Source organism: Pungitius pungitius, chromosome 5, assembly GCF_949316345.1.
Source record: "Pungitius pungitius chromosome 5, fPunPun2.1, whole genome shotgun sequence".
Taxonomy (NCBI): domain Eukaryota; kingdom Metazoa; phylum Chordata; class Actinopteri; order Perciformes; family Gasterosteidae; genus Pungitius; species Pungitius pungitius.
Window position 1 is genome coordinate 5,166,046 of NC_084904.1, and position 19,056 is coordinate 5,185,101.

Here is a 19,056-nt window from a genome sequence, read left to right on the forward strand (position 1 = left end):
GAATATTAACATTTTTCACGTTCTCATGTGTTTATAATTTATTTCCTTTTTTATTCGAAATTCGCATTACTTTTGTAAAAATAGAAATGTTTGAAAAACACGGTCAATCACTTTCTATAATGTGGCCTAAATGTTTCAAATCTCCACATTGTCATTGCATGTAATTCTGGTGGAAGATAAACATAATTTAATGTGTCTTGCCACAGATATGTAGTCAAAAACATCAAAATCATCCCTCAAGCTCCGAGATGTGCAATATGTATAATCGTTGAGTTCCCCAAAAAACATGGCGTCCCAGTCACAGCAACATGCAAATATTGAAGTTGATAAATGTAATTAATCATCCAACCAAAAAAAAAAAGCTACTGCCAACAAAGCCAAATGCTATCAGAAGACATGTGGTTTGCAGAGTGAATTGATGTTTGCAGAGTGACTTTAAATCAGGTCCTGTAGACTGCAGTGACCCACAGGACACCTACTTGGACTACATGGGGGATGATGAAGGGTTGTGGCCGTCTTGGCTTACAGGCGTGACTTGGCTGCTGATGGTTTGGCAGAGTGCAACGCATCCAGGTGCCTACTGCACCAAGCATGGAGGGAAGTACAAGACCCTAATTTACATCCGCGTTGGTAGCCATATAGCTTGCAAAATGTAAGAAGTGAACGTACGTCACTGCGGTTACGAAGCCTTGAGTTGCCGATTTGGCAACAAATCACCACAAATCACCACTTTTAGAAAGCAGAGGAGTGATACAGCGCCACGTATACTTCTCTAGTAGAACCTTTCAATCACAGTAAAACCAGCCTAAAGCGTACTCCGCTTTGTGGTCCATTAGACACTGAATGGAACATCAGTAAGTAAATTAACATGATACTGTATTGAAGATAACGTCAAATTAAAGGTTGAGGCCATGAACTCATGTTTAAAATGTTTACTGAGGGAATAAATCAAGAGAGAATGGAGTAATTTTCTCATAGACTTCTATATAATCATACTTCATTTAGAAAACGGGGGAATCGCCCCCCTGCTGGTCAACGGGGAGATTGCAAGTTATTCAGTTGTTCCACATTGGCTTCACTTTAAAAAGAAACTCGCCCCCCCCCTCCCCACACAGCATCAGTAGTTTTTCAAATGAGTTTAAAAAAGCAACTGAAAATAATTTAAAAGTGCCACGTTTCCAATTCCAAATTCTCAGGTTAGATACGCTTCGATCATTTAGCCAACGCTTTTATCCAAAGAGACTTTCAAGAAGTGCATTTCAATCATTAGGATAAAACTTGTATAGAGCTATTATAAGATGAATAAAGATGAATTTCACGTCCTCGGCAGGAAAGGGTTATGTACTTAGCAATTTCTAATGACTTTTCTAAATATGAAAGTATATATATATATATATATATAAAAAGTTGTTCAGAACCCCAAGATACATTAGACATGAGTATTTTGACACCACAATAAGTCTGTGAAAGCATTAGGTGATGTCTTAATGTCAACATAACATCATTTCATTTATGTTCCAGCAACTTGACAAACCAAACAAAAACCAACAAAAACCTTTATCCCAGATGAGCTTTATTCGCTTGGTAAGCAGATGACAAAACATTGAGAGTGAAGACTTGACCTCTATAAATAAATAGAAAATATGTGAGATGCTAGGGATTATTCAGGAAGGACGCACCCTCCACTGAAAAAAACTCAATAAATTAGAAAAAAAACAATAGCTACATTATTCTTTAAAAGTTTGTTAAACCTTTAAAAAATATATTTCTGCATAGATAGTCTTGTATTCAAAGTTTGTGTTCTAGGTCTGTACGGTTGATAAAATGCGCCCCCCCCCATACAGTTCGGATATGCACCCAACGATGAACAAACTTAAAGACTATGCGGCTTAAAAATACTACTTTCAAGATTATCTACACAGTGATTGAGGTGATAAAGCGTCTTACTTTGTAACTCTAAGTACAACGTGGCACAGGTTACATGGAAGCACATGGAGACAGTGGGGTGGGGGTTGTTTTGGCGAGCCAACCTGTGCACAGTGGCCACTAAAACCGTTTACATGTCCCCCTCAAAATGTGCCCTTTTGCCTTCAGGAAGGAGCCAGTGGAAGCGAAGCGACCGTACCTCTCTACAAACAGACGTTACGGCGCCCGGACTGCGTCGAGGGAAAGCGGTACGTGACCACGCAGTGGGCGTAGTCAATGTGGTGTCCATGGCGACACCGATGGAACAACCCATGTGACCCATCTTCCCTCATTAATGGAGATGAGACGATATAGAAGCGCTCTTTTGCAGGCAAAGACCCGCCTTCTTTTGGTGGCCCACCATGTGATCTTAGTTATTTCAAATGACAAGTGGATAGTCAACAGCAAAAGACAAAGCAACTTTTTGTAAGGATTTTGCCATGAATCACATATGTTTAACAATTAAAGGAAGGTTAAGACAGTTTATCGTAACAACTGTTGGCGTGGTTAGACCTTTTACTTCCTGAACAATTCAAAAGGCCCGGTCCAAAACTTTGAAAAAAGGTTATTGGAGACACAACACAACCATCTAGTGACATCTCCCCCTGCTGCTGTGCGCGTGTACCTAGAGCAGCGAGACTGGCGTATCTTTTACAGTGTTCATTCTGTAGACATGACATTCATGGCAGTCTGTCCATCCCTCTGCCGTTCTCCCTACGGTTCTGTTGCTTTTTTCCCCATCAAAGTGTTTTTCATTTTTTGGAGAGTGCCTGATCTGAGGGTTTTGGGACAGAGGATGTTGAGGAAAATTTGTAATTGGCAATTTTGGGCTATACTAAATAATTATGAATTAATTGGTGACTGTTCACACAAAAATAAACAACAAATTGGAAACTTTGACAAGCAAAAATTATGAAATTGACAAACATCAACGGTGTTCATGGCACAATTAAAAAAAAAAGATAAAAATAAATAAATCACCAAATTGTCAACGCCGTTGACTACCGTGAGTATTTCTTCTCAGAAATAAGTTGGAGACTAGGAAGGGAAAGGACTTTTGAAGAGACTGTGCAGATGCGCCTTTAAGTGTGTGCCGTAAATGATCCATAAAACAAGGAAAGACACAACGTAAACGTTCACCTCCATCTTTGTCAGTAGCCTCCGGTTGGCCAGCAGCCGTAGCCCGGTGCAAAGTAACAGACTGCATTCAAAAAAAACAAAAAGTAGTGTACCCCACAGAACACGAACGCCTATATTTAATCAAATATTCCAAAGTGCTGCTCAGTTGTCTGACATAGCAGCGTATAGCACCAGCGAATGTCAGGGAGACGCCGTCTTGCCCCCGCTCGTAGATGTAGTGCTCGGGGGGGGGTCGGGCAGGAGGTTCAGCGGACTCGCAGCGCCAGCCAAGACGTTCTGCGTGGCGGATGCAACCGTTTCCCTAAATGACGTCGAGCTTTTTGGCTTTCTGTTGCAAGCTACGGTAACTTAGCTACATAGTCAGGACAGCGGTAACTAATGACGACTTGGCCCGGGAGCAGCGACCCCCCCGACAAAGAGCTCCGGTTGAAAAAACGTTCCCGCCTTCAGAATGGACATTTAGTGTGACTTTTAGCATTTTGTCAGACCCACAGTCCTTTAAAAAGAGGAAAGGCGCCCATTTTCATTATTTTGAATTCCAACTGGTTTTTCTGGTTGTTTAAGAAAGTCCCAGAAAGATGAATGGATACAAACTACTAATGTGATGTCATCAAGGGTATTGAGCCATAGACAATGGGTTGGAAAAGACAAGAATACCGGGAGTATTCGGATACATGGTCCAAAGGGCTTCTCAACCTTTTGTTACTCAACGCTTACTGAACAAGTCAAAAGGACCAGGTTCCAAAATAAATGAGAAAACCATCGGAAAAAGTTAAAACTGGCCTGTAAATATTTCTGTCAGCTGTAATGACAATATTAAATACTTCATTGCCTGCCAATATCAATACACATATTATGGATTCCTATTTCCTCACTAAACAAAACACTTGACACACTTAATAAATTTAAAAAAGTAAATATCCATTTGGTTTCCCCATTATCTAGCTAGTGATGCCAAAATGTTGGTCTCCAGTAGTTACATTTCATTTTTGCGGTTTTCATTCATGTGAATTCTTTAGCACGTTTAGATAGGAAAATAACATGCTTTATATATTGCCAAAATTAATTCTATTTTTAAAGAAATCCAACGACTGGAGCCCAGTTCCAACCACCCAGTAGTTGAGAAACAGCTGGAATTAGTCACGAGGGTAAATAAAAAGTAAATCAGTCTCCCATTCATTGTCCAGACGTTATACTTGATGACATCAAGTTTGAGCGAGCAGCTCATGGGCCCCAAATATTAATCTAGGTTTACACTAACACGAGTGGAATTATTCTTTAGGGCGGTGTTCCTCATTGATGTAATCCAATATTTGCTATTAACTACAAAGGGCCAATAAATAAATACATAGAATGTTGATTATTTACAATCGCCCCATTAGTGTGAAATTATATTTGATAACTTACATATTAACAATTTGTATTGGATTTCATTTTTCACTTTAGTTGAAAATGCCATTTTTAAATGTATGTATTTCATCGCTTTTGTTGGGATTTTATACAATACTGTCAATCAATTTTTTGGCATAAATTCTCCTCTACAAAGTCAACACCCCTCCTATGGCAACCTATCTGGTTTCTCTGCCGAGATATTAGAACAGATATTACAAAGACATGGAGATGTGAGAAAATGCAGTGCCAAGTTGACCTGAGGCATTGAGACACCGGAATAAGAAGAGAATCGGAGGTCCGTTTGTTTCCATTCTGAAGGGGGCACTGGCTCAGGTGAAGCTCGGGGAGATCCAGATGTTTTTGTCGGTCGTCGTCTTTGCTCTCCGGGACCCCGTCCTCTCTGCCCACTGCCAGGAGAACGGGGACAGGCCCCGCGGCGCCCCGCTGGCCGCTTTCTAAAGTCTGCGCCGCAGCCGAAGCATGACGAGTTAAAAGATAGCGCTACGGGTAGGTAAGCTCATCCTAAATCGGCGTCTAAAGGCAACTTACAATGTTTAGAAAGCCAGACGGGGACGACCTGTTCTCTCTCTCTCTCTCTGTGTCTCTCAACCCCTCAAGGATGCGGACCGATGACCGTGTCCAACCACTTCCTGTACGCCAGGGCGAACCGTCTCTGCTCGGGGTTACAGCCGCCGTCCAGGATCCCGCTCACAAAGCCGTGCTCGGCGGGCAAGGCGGGGGCGCCGGGGGGCAGGGCGCCCCGCTTCAGTCGCTTGCTGTTGCGGGGGTCAGGCAAGGACGCCCCGTCCACCTCCATAGCGTTGCCGGCATGCCTCTGTCCATTCACACCGTCCTCGCCCCCGCCCGCAGGGCTCTGGGCGCAGGCCTTCAGCGGGCCCCCGTCGCCGTTGGCCACGCGGTCCGGCCCGCTCCCTCCGTTGCTGCCTTGGTGGCACTGGTGTTGGTGCTCCCTCCTCCAGTTGTGCCACAGGTAGTAGACATGCCGCCTGGAACAGGGGGTGAAAAGGGGTACTGAAGTCTTTGGTTTAATCAGGAATTATTACAACTCATTTAGTGACACAGAGGTTCATCGAGACATACAATAATGGTTAAATGCACTGCTGGTCAAGGTGGACATGGCTAATGAAGTGTATTTCAAATTAAGGAAAAAAAATAAAGAAAAATAGTCTTTACACTATTTTCCCTTTCGTAATATAGGAAATGTGAATTGATATTTTTTATAAACTTCCCTGCGGTTGATGTGTGCAGCATCACTGGTGTTGGACCTCATCACTGATGAGTAACATCTAAGTGAGATCAATATGGTTCACTCATACGGACATTACAGACAAATCTATTTTTAAGATTTCTTTAAGGATAAGAAATGACATTTTTTGACTGACATAACAAACTGGTCTAACTGCAGTGCTCTTTAGCTGCTATATAAATGAACTTCTACGGCCTCACCTGTGGCTCCAAAGCGTCTCGTGGCCGGGGAAGGACTGGATGAGGTCAGAGCACAGCTCCACCTCCTGGTGGAAGAGCTGAAGGAGCGCGGTGGAGCTGAGCATCCTCCCATCCTCATCCGCCTCCTCCCCATTAGCTTGGTCATGGCCGAGGTGCGGGGGACTGCTGCACTGGTGCTGGGGTAAACCGGTGGAGGAGGTGGAAGCCGGAGCCTGAGAGAGCACGGCGATCAGCTCCTTGAGGAGGAACTGGCGGTAGTGGAAGCCGCTGTGGTCCGACACGTGCATGGACACCCAGAGGCGCATGGAGGACAGCTCATCGTGGAACACCTGAGGGGAAAGGAGCGCGTTGGTGAAGGTGACACATGTAGGTGGAGGTCCTGTTAGCCGTGAGGGGGGTGGAGGCAAACACCAGGTCCATGTGATGGATTGTGTCCAGTAAGGGTTCGCACATAATCACCACTCAACAATTCAAGCTTGGTATTAGGGCCACCGTAGTAAAAATCAAAAATAAATGAAAATAACAAATAAATGAACTGTAGTCTTATTGTTGATATATTATTAACTTCTAACTTGAAAACAGTTGATATGCATCCTAGTGTAAGCAATTTATTGGGTACTCTAATGTAACGCAGCATATAAATATATATATATAAATATGCAAGAGGCAAAGGTGATACATTAAACATTTTTTGTTGAAGAGGAAATGTACGCTATTATTTAATAAAATCATGGGCGAAAGAAAAGAATACGAGTCGCTGCAATAAAAAAATATCCATATATCCAGTAAATGCTCAATTTCTTATTGTCTGTGCATTTAGCCAGAAATTCAACCCAATAAGGAAAAATGATACATTAGCCGCAGTGTTGTAGAAGCAGCAGGGTTCAAAGCGTGGGGAAAAAGTAGCGGCTTATAATCCGGAATTTACGGTAGTATAATGTATAATGTCTGTATGCCGGTTTTTGAAGCAGTAGACTGTATGAAGGGTAACAACTTATCTGGGTCAGTTCAAGTTCCTTCCGGTTTACTTTTACCCTGAAGTTGTAAAACTGTAAAGCCTGGTCCTACCTTGACGTTGCCCGTGGCCATGTGCTGCAGCACCCAGATGCGGTGGGACCAGGCGTTGTAGTTGCTTGGGTAGCGGCAGGCGGCGTCGGAGCAGACCGCCATCTCCTGATGGAGCGTCCTGGCCAGCAGGTCGTCGAGCCGCCGGCTCTGCTCGCCATCGGCCCTCTCCTCCTCACTCTGAGGATGCTTCCGGCTGCGGCCCGAGGACTGAAGCAGGATCTGCTGCAGCACCCAGCGTCTGCAGGGTAGGGTGGGGGTGGGGGGGGCACACCAGGTGGCAGTTGTAAGACTAGTTTGAATGTGTTGTTTTCAAAGACCAGAGGGAACACAACGCGAGGAGACACCGTTACATCACGAGGCCGGCCAGCTTGTGTTTAAATGAAACTGTTCTGTTTACTGGAAAGTGGTGCTAGTCTTCATGAAAAACACAGCTTTAAGAAAGTCATGTTGTGCACATGAACAAAGGCTGAGGAACCTGGCCCATGTTTCAATTGGCAGGCAGAGACAGTCTGGACGCAATCCTTTATGGTGGCGCAGGGACTGTTGAGGTCAAAGGACACGGGCGACGGGAAATAATAGGAACGTCTAAAAACCAAACAGATAATTGGTAGTTTAATTAAAACCAAACAAACTGTTCGTGAATTACCCTTTTGTATGTTGATGTTATTCTTTGAGAAGCACTTTGAATTGCCTTGCCTACGTGTACTGTATGAATAAACTTGCCTTGCATTGACAGGGCTGTACAGACTTGGCATATGAAAAAACACAGGCTGCTGTTAATGTGTTTCTCTGCTTAGGCAGAGTTTAGATAAGTGCCTCTTACCGGTGTATCCACGTCTCTGGGCTCTTGGGGAATTTGGTGAGGGCCAGCTTGCCCAAGTAGAGGTCCTTCTCCGGGCTGAGCGCTCCGCACTGCAGCAGCTCCTTCCTGCAACGACAATGGGCCACGTGTTACGCCAGACCTTTTGAGGACACAGTCTTCTGCCGCGGCGGAGCGCTCGACGTCCCACGGGGGAACGCATATTTCTGTGGTGGCGCTGTGAGTCGGGTGTGTCCGTACCTGACGTTCCATGCGGTGGTGAAGTCCGGGTTCAGCAGCAGCAGGGTGCAGGTGATATCTGCTAAAGCTGCAGGAACACAAAGACAAGGGCTGTGAGCACCTGGCTTTCCACGTTTACATCATCATCACCAAAGACGTGAACAAAGATGACATTTCAAATTGCCAAAAAAATGTGTTTATTACTAAATAATTCAGCGACCAGATAGTGTATTGTGGCAATTTAGAGTATTATTAGCATTATTCAGTCATCAATCAATAGGTAGGTGGGGGGGGGACACCGGCACTGTGGTTGGAGGACAACTTGCACCACCTGCTGAGCCACGGCTGGTAATTTTATCTTTTTGATTATTTTAAATTGATAAGCAAACAGAAGTCTGGTGAAACCAAATACAGTCCAACACTCTTTGTCGCACACAACTAGAAATCAGAGTCCGGTGTGGGAAGCCTTTGCTCTGCCCGTATCCTTCAAGGAGGTTGAGCGAGCTCGCTTACCTTCCCTGTCCAGCCATTGCTTGCGCTGGCGGTAGAGCAGCAGCTTGTTGTGGACGGAGGGCAGGAGGAACTTGACGCACCAGCTCTCCACGCCCAGCTTGTTCTCCACCAACACGATGGGACTGCGGTTGTAGCGGGCCTCCGGACACGGGATCACGCCGATCTCGTCACTGAGGGAGCAGACGGCGAACAATGAGGGACAAAGAAGGTTTTCATACGTGGTGCGAGGACAGGTGTTGGGAAAACTTAATTGTTTTATCTTAGTCACAGCAGTTAATTAATGAAAAAAATAATGAATATTGCCATGAATTCTGTGACCTCCCAGCAGAGAAGCCTTGTTGTGTAACTGGTGTGTGTGGGGGATCTCAACTAGACATTGACATAGAGCCTTGATGCACAACTCGTGTGCATATGTCATAACTTCGAAGACTAAGATGGGTTCAGTGGACTTCGATGTATAACTTGTGTCTAGCAACTTGACGCACGTCTGTCCATGTTTCATCTCCGCTCTTAATTTTAACAAATGCCAAGTTAAATGACTTTAACCAAGGGTCGAGTAAATAAGTAACATGAGGGAAAAGACAAATGTGTGGGCTTTGTGCCGCATTGCCAGGAACATCCTGCCATTTGAGCTGGCTCTTTACAGTCAGGGTTGAATCTTTAATTGTTCGGGGTAACATCAGTCACATCGCAGCATGGCCTTTTTGATGTCTTTGTTTTCATGCTCCTTGACACTGCAAGTTAACAGCAATCGTACATGTCTATTTCATATGATCACATGAGAAAAGGAGTCCTCGTCGGAATGTGTATCATTCATCTGGAGTTATATGCAAGTTTGTGATTGATGCCTGGACAATCTTAGATGTAAATGTATAAATAAGTAGGGGGCAGGATAGAACAGTCAACTAAAACTATTGTCTTAGGCAAGAGATACCTGCATGTTGTGCATTGGTTCTCCAAAACTTTGAATAAGCTGTGTAGGACCATTGTTTTCAATTCATAAACAAAGAATTTTCCAGCTTCCTCTAGTGGTTGTTGTGTTAATTTAAAATACCAAATGTTTACAAATTATATCTGGTTTTCTTTTTAAGTTCATTATGAATGAATGTTTTGAAATACCACTGTATGGGAACTGGGGACGCCAGTCAAAAGCACCTAATTGCAGTTTCAACACACGGAATAAATAGTAAGTGGGCGTCTTCACGTAAAGCACTTTTTTAACTACATGTCAACATCCACCCGTTCATGCACGGATGAGAAGAATTTGCGGTGTAGGGTCTTGTCCAAGGACACACCGACATGGACACAAGTGGAGCCGGGGATCGAACCGCCGAGCTTCTGATTGAAGGCCGACCAGGCTCTGCCTCATTTAAAATAGATGAGATGGACAGTTTTTCTCCCTTTGACATGAATTGGATAACCGTTAACGGCTCGATAGTTCAGCAGTAATGCAAGGAGTCGCTAGGATGGAGCTTACAGCAGCGCTTCATTTAATATTTCTATTATAATTGGATGAGAAGCTAGTGACGTTAGCCTGTGAAAGCATAACGTTAGCATTCAACCTGAAGCCGGTGTACCCCTACCAAAGGGACTATAGTAGCCATGTAACAGAGCAGGAGGTTTATAAAATAAGACACATTTAAATTAATTGGTTGATTAATTAACGTTAATGCATTAGAGTAGCTGATATCATCGATTGGTGTCGAATGTTTTCAGTGGACAGCCTCCTTCACCACGTCTAAAAGGAGCGCTAAGGTAGACGCACGAAACGAAAACAACGTTGTCTATGTGGTGTTGTTTAACGCGGAAGTGGTAGCGAAGGGTGTGTGTCTATGCGCAAGTTCCTATAGCTTTTACAGAATAAATAAACACACAGCTAGGTTAGCTAGCTAAACTGTCAACTTTCCCCGGACCGCTCTGACTCCAGGTAATAGTCCGAGCCCACGCGGCTGAAAGGCTGCCTTTGGGCTCACGGTCCCTGGCAGAGACGCAGTCCCGCTACCGTCCGCCTGGTAAGTGCACCGTTCACTACTATACTTACATGTTGGGGTTTCTCTTGAAGGCGTTGGTGATGTCTTTGACAACTCTCTGGACCAAGACGTCCACCTCCTCCTCCGACTCCGCCATCTTTGTTCCACCCAATGACGTAACATGGACCAAAAAGTTTTTCCGGGTAAAAAAAGAGAAGAAAAAAAACACTACGGAAGCCGCAGAGACCTTAGGCGAAGCTGCCACGAGGAGTGCATGAATGTTTTATGCTCGGTCTTATGCGATATTTACGAATATATAATAAATGAAATAGATATTAAATGCCTTAGTCGGTGTAATATTTGTATAGTATTAGTATGAACATTCATTTAAATAATTACTGTTATTATTTGGTAAAAAATGTATCATCTTTCAACAATATATCCTTTGAGCAATCTATAACAGCTGATCTTTTAGTCACAGCAGTGGTGCTGGTTGGGCAATGTTATATGGAAACCTGTTTCAGACACCCCCATCTCCAGTACGCCATTTTCCACCGATGATCTTCAGTTGAAACAGTCTATAGATAATATGGCCTGATGGAGCTATGCTAGAATTCAGCTCTTAGTCCCTTTCCAACGTAAGGGTTAATTTATATTTCTTGTCTTCCTTTAAAACAAAAAAATGAAATGAGTAAAATGTATCCATCACTATTCCACAGAAAACCAAGATGCAGTGAAGAATAAATACAAATGTCAATAAATAGGTATCGATATTGATATATGACTATACTAGAGAGCGGCCTGTCTGCTTCCTCAGCCTACTTCTGGTGTTCTATTGTTGCTGCAGACATATGAGTAACTTAATGGGTTTTTGTTATTTTTTAAAGATGAAATACGTTGACAAAAAGATGAACGTTGACCCATTAAAGGTGGATGGTGTGCATTTCAAGCCGTGGTGAATTACAAAGCTCAGAATTTGTAGTTTTCAATGATATACCAAGCATGTTGCTGTCGACAAAAGAAATTAGTCCCATATTTTTTGAGCCCAACTTGCTGTTATATTATACAATTTTAATGTTAAAATACTTTGTACAAGATATGGCAGCATCCTGTTTGTTCAGGGGGGCTAAAGGGGGAAGAGCAGTTTTTTTTAAAGTAGTAAGTCTAATATCTTGAGTATATGGACAACCTTCACCTTCAAGCCCTAAATGATCTCTACAGTGAATGTGTCCGAGTTCACACAACAAGGCTGTGAAGGGGAACTAGTCGGCATGATGACATTTTGTAGTCCCGTTTAGCCACTGGTTATCAAATATTGCTTTGATGCTGCCCTTTCCAAAAATAAGGGTTGCATTAGTCAAATTGGGACCGTTTGCCTGCTTTGCAATCCAGCCCCCCAGTAATAAAATGCATATTGCCCTGTGTTTCAGATGCGAGAAACCGACCTCCAGCAATCAATTCATTTTGAACCTGATTTGATTCCTCTTTGCTTTGTGCTCATGTGAGCACCCGACAGACCTGACGGCAGAGGGTGGTATGTGGCCATTATAGACCTAAACCATGTGAGGATCCTTTTACTGCCAAAGAGGCTTGCAGAATGACGCTCAAAACATTACGCAATGCTGCATTTTCCTCCTGTAGTTTGTTTCCCTTCTCTGAATCAAAGAATTCAGTGTTTAGGCAACAGAACAGCTTGACAGTGTCATTTCCCTCCCCCGCCCCACCTGAAACTCAAAGGCTGAAACTTTTTAAACAATCTTGCATAAGAGATGGTGAGCATTTGTGGAAACGGGGTTATCCTGTTGAGAGGCCATCACCAGTTCACCACTTATTGAAAACAATCTGCATCGGATTTAAGGCTTTTCCAACGAAAAGCACAAAAAATGGACTGCCTCTTGTCTGGCGCTCCCTTTGATCATGTGTGCCGTTTGGAAAACTCCGCCAACTTGTGGAAATTGACACTTGAAACAAGAAACATCGGAGCGATTGTTAGAGATCCGGGAAATAGTTTGTTGCTCTTGCTTTGAACTTCCAGTTAGGAGAGTCCCAACATTCCAGTTAAGAAAGTGGTCAAAACTTAAATGGGCCATTAGGATTAGTCTACAGAATGAAGGATTTTTAGTGGGGTAGAAAGTGTAACGTATGCCAACAGTCTAGGATACAAATACAAAGCAACCTAGAAGGAATTGCAATAAATTTACTCCATGGCAATCGTTTCCATAGAGCTCAAAATCCTCCTGCACAACCCATGGATAAGTGTTTTTGGGAAGTGGTAAAGTGTCCATGGCAATAAATTGTCTTCACAGGTATCAATTTATGATATTGCATGTGGCACTGAGCAAGTCCAGAGTTAACACTAAGTCACAGCAGACAGCTTTGCATGCACTTTTAGGGCAGTGATCAGTCTATAGCGTGCCCTGTATTTATAGTCATCATCCCAATAGGGATTGGTTTCATGGTTTAGTCGATCAAGTCATTGAAGGGAGAATTGGGGAGGCGCAAGAAAGATATCAGTAGATCAGAAAGTTTGTGGAAGTCTTAGTTTTTGCACACCAAGTGAACCATTAAGCCACTCGAAAGTAGGATGCAGTTAAGGTTTTGAATAACAAAAAAACACATTCAAAATTTAGAGCAAAAGCACTTTATTTTCCAAGATGCTAAAGCAGGAGATCTGGAAAAGAAAAGCTTGATTAGGTCAGCTTCCAATTCTTAAAACAAAGGATTACTTTACAAGCATTACCTTAAATATGCTCATTGACCATCTTTGACAGGTTGTCCAGGGCGGTTCCCAGGAAGCGGCATGGGTGGAAACAGGACATCTCCAGGAATGTAGCGAATTTGGGTGAACTGGCGTCTTCCATTGTTGTAGCGGGAGCGGGATTTGAACGAGAACACCGGCTCCAGGTCCGACACGTCACTGAACACAGGCTTAGAAGCTTCCTCCTCATCAGCATCAGGAAACACTGCAGAGCCGCGGTCAGTGGACCCGGAGCCGGTGGAATAGAACGCAGGCCCAGCGGAGCCCACACCTCCGTAACCGTACCAACTGTTGTCAAGCCCAGAGGCCGGTGCAGGACGGTCATAGCCTGCTGAAAAGGATTAGGGGCAGTTCAGTGGGGGTCCAAGTGAAGCACAGTGGGCTCTGTAGATGGCCAACATTACCTTTTGGTGCAGGGACACAAGTGACACTGCAGATCAGCAGGCACGAAATCCACAACATCCTGCAAACACAAAGGAGCTCAGACAACTGCCACAAGACACCACGAACCCCTCCAGAAGACCAGTTGGGTCCCTTACCTCAAAGACACCCTGCAGCACACAGCCATTGTGACGATACTAGATTCACTGCTACACCCCTGAGTCCTCTAAGCGCTCCTTATAAAGGATCCTCACAGCTGCTGATTGATTGATTGCTGATTGGGACCAGCTGGTGGCCAGGTGGGACGTTCCCAACGATCAACTTCACAGTAAGCTACGTGGGCGGCAACGTTGATGCCAATTATAAAGATCCGGTCAACCAAAATGACAATAACTGGGTTTGGTTTCATTCATCCAGGTTCAGAGATATCTGCCCTCTACGATGGAATTGTGGTTCTTTGAAAACGAGGTTTGAAAAATTCTAGAAACACGTGTTTTCTGAAACGGTGTCCCCTTGTAGATCCACGATTAACAGACTTAAGGTCCTCAAATGATCTAAATAGACCATCTTCATATATAACTTTGATAGCATGTTTTCCTTTTGCCAGCCGTGTATCCCATAGACATGTTTTTGTCCCTACACAAATGACGATATTATTGCAAAGAGAGGGTTACTCTTGTTTGTAATGAGAGATACCAAGCTTCTTGTGGGCCCTTGTGCACGTCCCTGAGAGTATTAGATCTCTTTGTTCTATTTGTTTAGTAATGTGTTTTTGTGATATTAGGATATCTGATATCTGATATGGTGCTGCTAGTATCCCTTCCACTTTTACCCATGTTGGTTTAGAATGTAATCAAACTTCGGGGCCACCTTCATCTTAACATTTTTCCCCCATGAGGTAAAATTGATCAGTTTCCATTAGATTAACTTTATTTAAAGGGTCCATATTAATAGAGATCATGTTTTCAAGTCTAATTCCCAAATATTTCAAACCCATTAGGATCCATTTAAACTGAAATGTTTCCCTCATAGATCGAGTACACACAGATATTGGCAACACGTGTTTTCTGAAACAGTGTCCCCTTGTAGATCCACTAATGATTAACAGACCGTCATCGTCATGCTTTCACACAGGAACGATGTACGTATTCCATTGAATTCTTACTTGAGTCTTGTATAACGGCTATATATTTATTGCTTACTGACGTCTGACTCCTTATTTACATTTATACACTGACAATGATCAGCAGCTTGAAATGGCAATGAATAGATTATGAACCTACTAGATGTAAATATGTTATATCTGGAGCCGGTTAAGTACCCGATAACTCCCACACAATTGGCTAATCATTCATTAATAATCAATAATACGACATTTTATTTGTTTATTATCATAGCAATTAATAATTAATTCTATTCATATTCCTGTTGAACATTTGGGATGTAAAATGTATGTAAGAATTTACAGAAGCAGTTAAACATCAACACTTTCATATCATTATTATTGCAGAGAGAAAACAACTACTTTCTTTGCTCAGTAAATTTTTAGTGTTGCGATGTGTGTCTTTTTGAATCTAACCATGTCCAGATGTGTAGTTTCCATGGGGAGTTCTGGGTAAATTCTGCAGGGCAAAGACATATTTCTCCTCAGATATTTCATTTCATTTTGAATCAGGAAATAGAGGACCGTGGGGGATGTCGTAGGTTAACATACATGAACACAGTTCATTCCTTCTATTTATCTTCCCAGAGCTATGTGAGAATCCAAATTGTTGTAGCCTTGGTGTTTGTTTTGTTAACCTTTTTATTCAGCCTCAACAATATTTATTTCCACTTTCCTGTGCTTTAACCACCGTCGCAGATTGCCTCAGTCCATTCTACTCCCTTTCCAGATCCTGCCCTGTGATCGCCTCACTCCCCTCACCTGAGATTCCTCTCTTATCAAATGCCCAGATCCTTTCTCTATGTGACATTTCATTTCCAAAATTACATTACCAGAAATTCCATTGGATCAAACTAATTATATGGAGGATGTTAAAAGGGCGATTTTCCTTAATGAAACCTGGACAAATCTCCTGGGTTAGATGGATGCCCCTCAGTCTATATATGATTTCGGTAAATAAACTGGCTACCATCCTGACAGAGGTGTAGAAAAAATCATTGGTCCCGGGAGAGCTACCAATCTACCCCAGTAGAGTCAAAGTGTCCCTGAGCAAGAGAGCCGACCCCTATCTGCTCCTCGCCAGCACACGGCTCCCACTGTCTGGAAATGATTAAACGCAGAGAATCATTTCCCCACGGGGATCAATAAAGGACACTTCTTCTTCTTATTATTATTTTCTTCCTCAATCACCTACAACGTAGCCATGATGTCCTTAATTGGTAAAAAAGTTAAAGACCCCACTGATCCTAGAAGTTATAAACCCGAGTTTGATTAATGTGGACAATGAAATTCTAACAAAGCTGTTGGGCTATGAGGTTGGAAATAGACATAGACATTTGATAGAGTAGAGTGATTTTTTATGTGGCATCCCCTCTTTTTTGGGGGTTTGGGGAAGCCTTTATTAAACGGGTGAATGTCATTTATTCAAATCCCAGAGCATCAGTGATAACAAACCATCAATTCAACCTAATGAGAGGAACCGAACAAGGAGGCCCTCTGAGTCCGTTACTCTTCACGACGTTCTTGGAACTTGTGGCTGTCCCAATCAAGGCAGGAGCGGATATCAGAGGGGTCTCACAAGGAGAGGAGGAACACAACATGTTTATGACGTGCAGAGGACATTTTATTGCTGATCAGAGACCCCCTGAAATCAATTCCCATGGTTCTTTCTACAAATGACTTTAAAAAAAAAGGCTATAAAATAAAATGGTAAAAATGAAAATGCATGCTAATATCTGTGTGTACTCGATCTATGAGGGAAACATTTCTGTTTAAATGGATCCTAATGAATGAAATATTTGGGAATTAGACTTGAAAACATGATCTCTATTAATATGGACCCTTTAATAAAGGTAAAGTTAAACTAATGGAAACTGATCAATTTTACCTCATGGGGGAAAAATCATAAGATGAAAGAGGCCCTGAAGTTTGATAGGGACAAAAACATGTCTACGGGATACACGGCTGGCAAAAGGAAAACATGCTATCAAAGTTATATTTGAAAATGGCCTATTTAGATCATTTGAGGACCTGAAGAAGCATGAATACGAGGAAGTCTGTTAGTCATTAATGGATCTACAAGGGGACACCGTTTCAAAAAACACGTGTTTCTAGAATTTTTCAAACCTCGTTTTCAAAGAACCACAATTCCATCGTAGAGGGCAGATATCTCTGAACCTGGATGAATGAAACCAAACCCAGTTATTGTCATTTTGGTTGACCGGATCTTTATAATTGGCATCAACGTTGCCGCCCACGTAGCTTACTGTGAAGTTGATCGTTGGGAACGTCCCACCTGGCCACCAGCTGGTCACAATCAGCAATCAATCAATCAGCAGCTGTGAGGATCCTTTATAAGGAGCGCTCAGAGGACTCAGGGGTGTAGCAGTGAATCTAGTATCGTCACAATGGCTGTGTGCTGCAGGGTGTCTTTGAGGTAAGGGACCCAACTGGTCTTCTGGAGGGGTTCGTGGTGTCTTGTGGCAGTTGTCTGAGCTCCTTTGTGTTTGCAGGATGTTGTGGATTTCGTGCCTGCTGATCTGCAGTGTCACTTGTGTCCCTGCACCAAAAGGTAATGTTGGCCATCTACAGAGCCCACGGTGCTTCACTTGGACCCCCACTGAACTGCCCCTAATCCTTTTCAGCAGGCTATGACCGTCCTGCACCGGCCTCTGGGCTTGACAACAGTTGGTACGGTTACGGAGGTGTGGGCTCCGCTGGGCCTGCGTTCTATTCCACCGGCTCCGGGTCCACTGACCGCGGCTCTGCAGTGTTTCCTGATGCTGATGAGGAGGAAGCTTCTAAGCCCGTGTTCAGTGACGTGTCGGACCTGGAGCCAGTGTTCTCGTTCAAATCCCGCTCCCGCTACAACAATGGAAGACGCCAGTTCACCCAATTTCGCTACATTCCTGGAGATGTCCTGTTTCCACCCATGCCGCTTCCTGGGAACCGCCCTGGACACCCTGTCAAAGATGGTCAATGAGCATCTTCATGGAATGGCACGTGCACATTTTGTTTGAGTTGAATTTAGACCTTTCTGGCATTGTTGCTTCTCTCTCTCATAGCTTCAGATGTAGCCCAACTAAAAGAATCTGGAAAGAAAAATAAAGTTCTTATCTGATCTGCCGTGTGGTCTTAACTGAGGTGTTTGCCACTGTCTATAGTTTATGTGCTTAAATGAACTGTTTGCTGAAGTCATTAATCTATTTATACAAAAAAAAATTTTGATTGAACTGGGAAACCTTTTAAACTGCTGCATGGAAGTTGTGAGTCACTTGTTCCAATAATTTACGCCAACTATTAACCTGACTTTGATCCAAACGAGCATTTGTTTTTGGACTCTCCACATGCACTTCAATGGTTCGCTGGGCCCCTAAAAGGGGCCACGGATAAGCTTTTCTTTTGAGGGATTTAGTGTGAGAGGCGCAGAAGCTGAACCCTTTCAGTGGAAAGTAACACAATGCTAGTCTGTCAACTGGCATTCTTTCAAGATTTTTTTTTTTGCAGGCGCTGAGTAAACCATTCAGTCTCTGAAGTAGAACCAAATCATTGCAAGCTCTAAATGTTTAATGCTTTGCTGTTAACCGTCCAAATGTAGCTCATAGTGAGGGGATTTGCTATCATATTTTCTAGAAAGTGAAGTAAAAAATGACTTTGCTTGTAGGCTACAAGTTGGTAATTCCCCCAGTTAAAGTCTGCAGAAATGTGGATTTGGGGAAAAGTCTCCTTAAACACTTGATAAGATAATGTGGCAGGGGGTGGATCTTAAATCTGTTCCTCTTGTCCATGAATATTCTGTTGGGGGTTTTATTCGCTTGGAACGTCATCTTTATTAGCAGAGTCCTACACAACCGCATTTAGCTCCTACAGATAAAGCTCGGAGGTGCAGATATTTACTTGTGAGGACGCACCCATCGTGTGACGCGTGTCCGCCCGTCCGTGGCTCCTCCGTGGGACGCACAGCGGCACAAGTAGGCGGAGAGGCGCCGCGACGCCCCTCTCACGGGACATCCATCCATCCATCCATTCATCCATCCATCCATTCATCCATTCATCCATCCGTCCATTTATCCGCACGCACGGACGCTCTATCTCTGCGGCTCCCACGGTCACAACATGCGGAGGGAGACCCAGGCGAGTTTTGAGGCGCTTCTCGGGCTGCATTAGGTCTTTCTTTGTGGGAGGCGGTTGGGGGGGGGGG

General features: G+C 43.5%; 1 protein-coding gene across 1 annotated transcript; it reads right to left on the minus strand.

The window, feature by feature from the left end:
- Nucleotides 1-1,545: 1,545 nt before the first annotated feature.
- ptar1 (protein prenyltransferase alpha subunit repeat containing 1) lies at nucleotides 1,546-10,753 on the minus strand. The gene is made up of 7 exons (XM_037483411.2): nucleotides 10,626-10,753; nucleotides 8,585-8,754; nucleotides 8,093-8,159; nucleotides 7,856-7,960; nucleotides 7,033-7,270; nucleotides 5,965-6,293; nucleotides 1,546-5,504 (listed from the first exon to the last, which is right to left on the minus strand). Exons 1-7 carry the CDS (start codon nucleotides 10,709-10,711, stop codon nucleotides 5,111-5,113), a joined length of 1,389 nt encoding a protein of 462 aa, XP_037339308.2. The 5' UTR covers nucleotides 10,712-10,753; the 3' UTR covers nucleotides 1,546-5,110.
- Nucleotides 10,754-19,056: the final 8,303 nt, after the last annotated feature.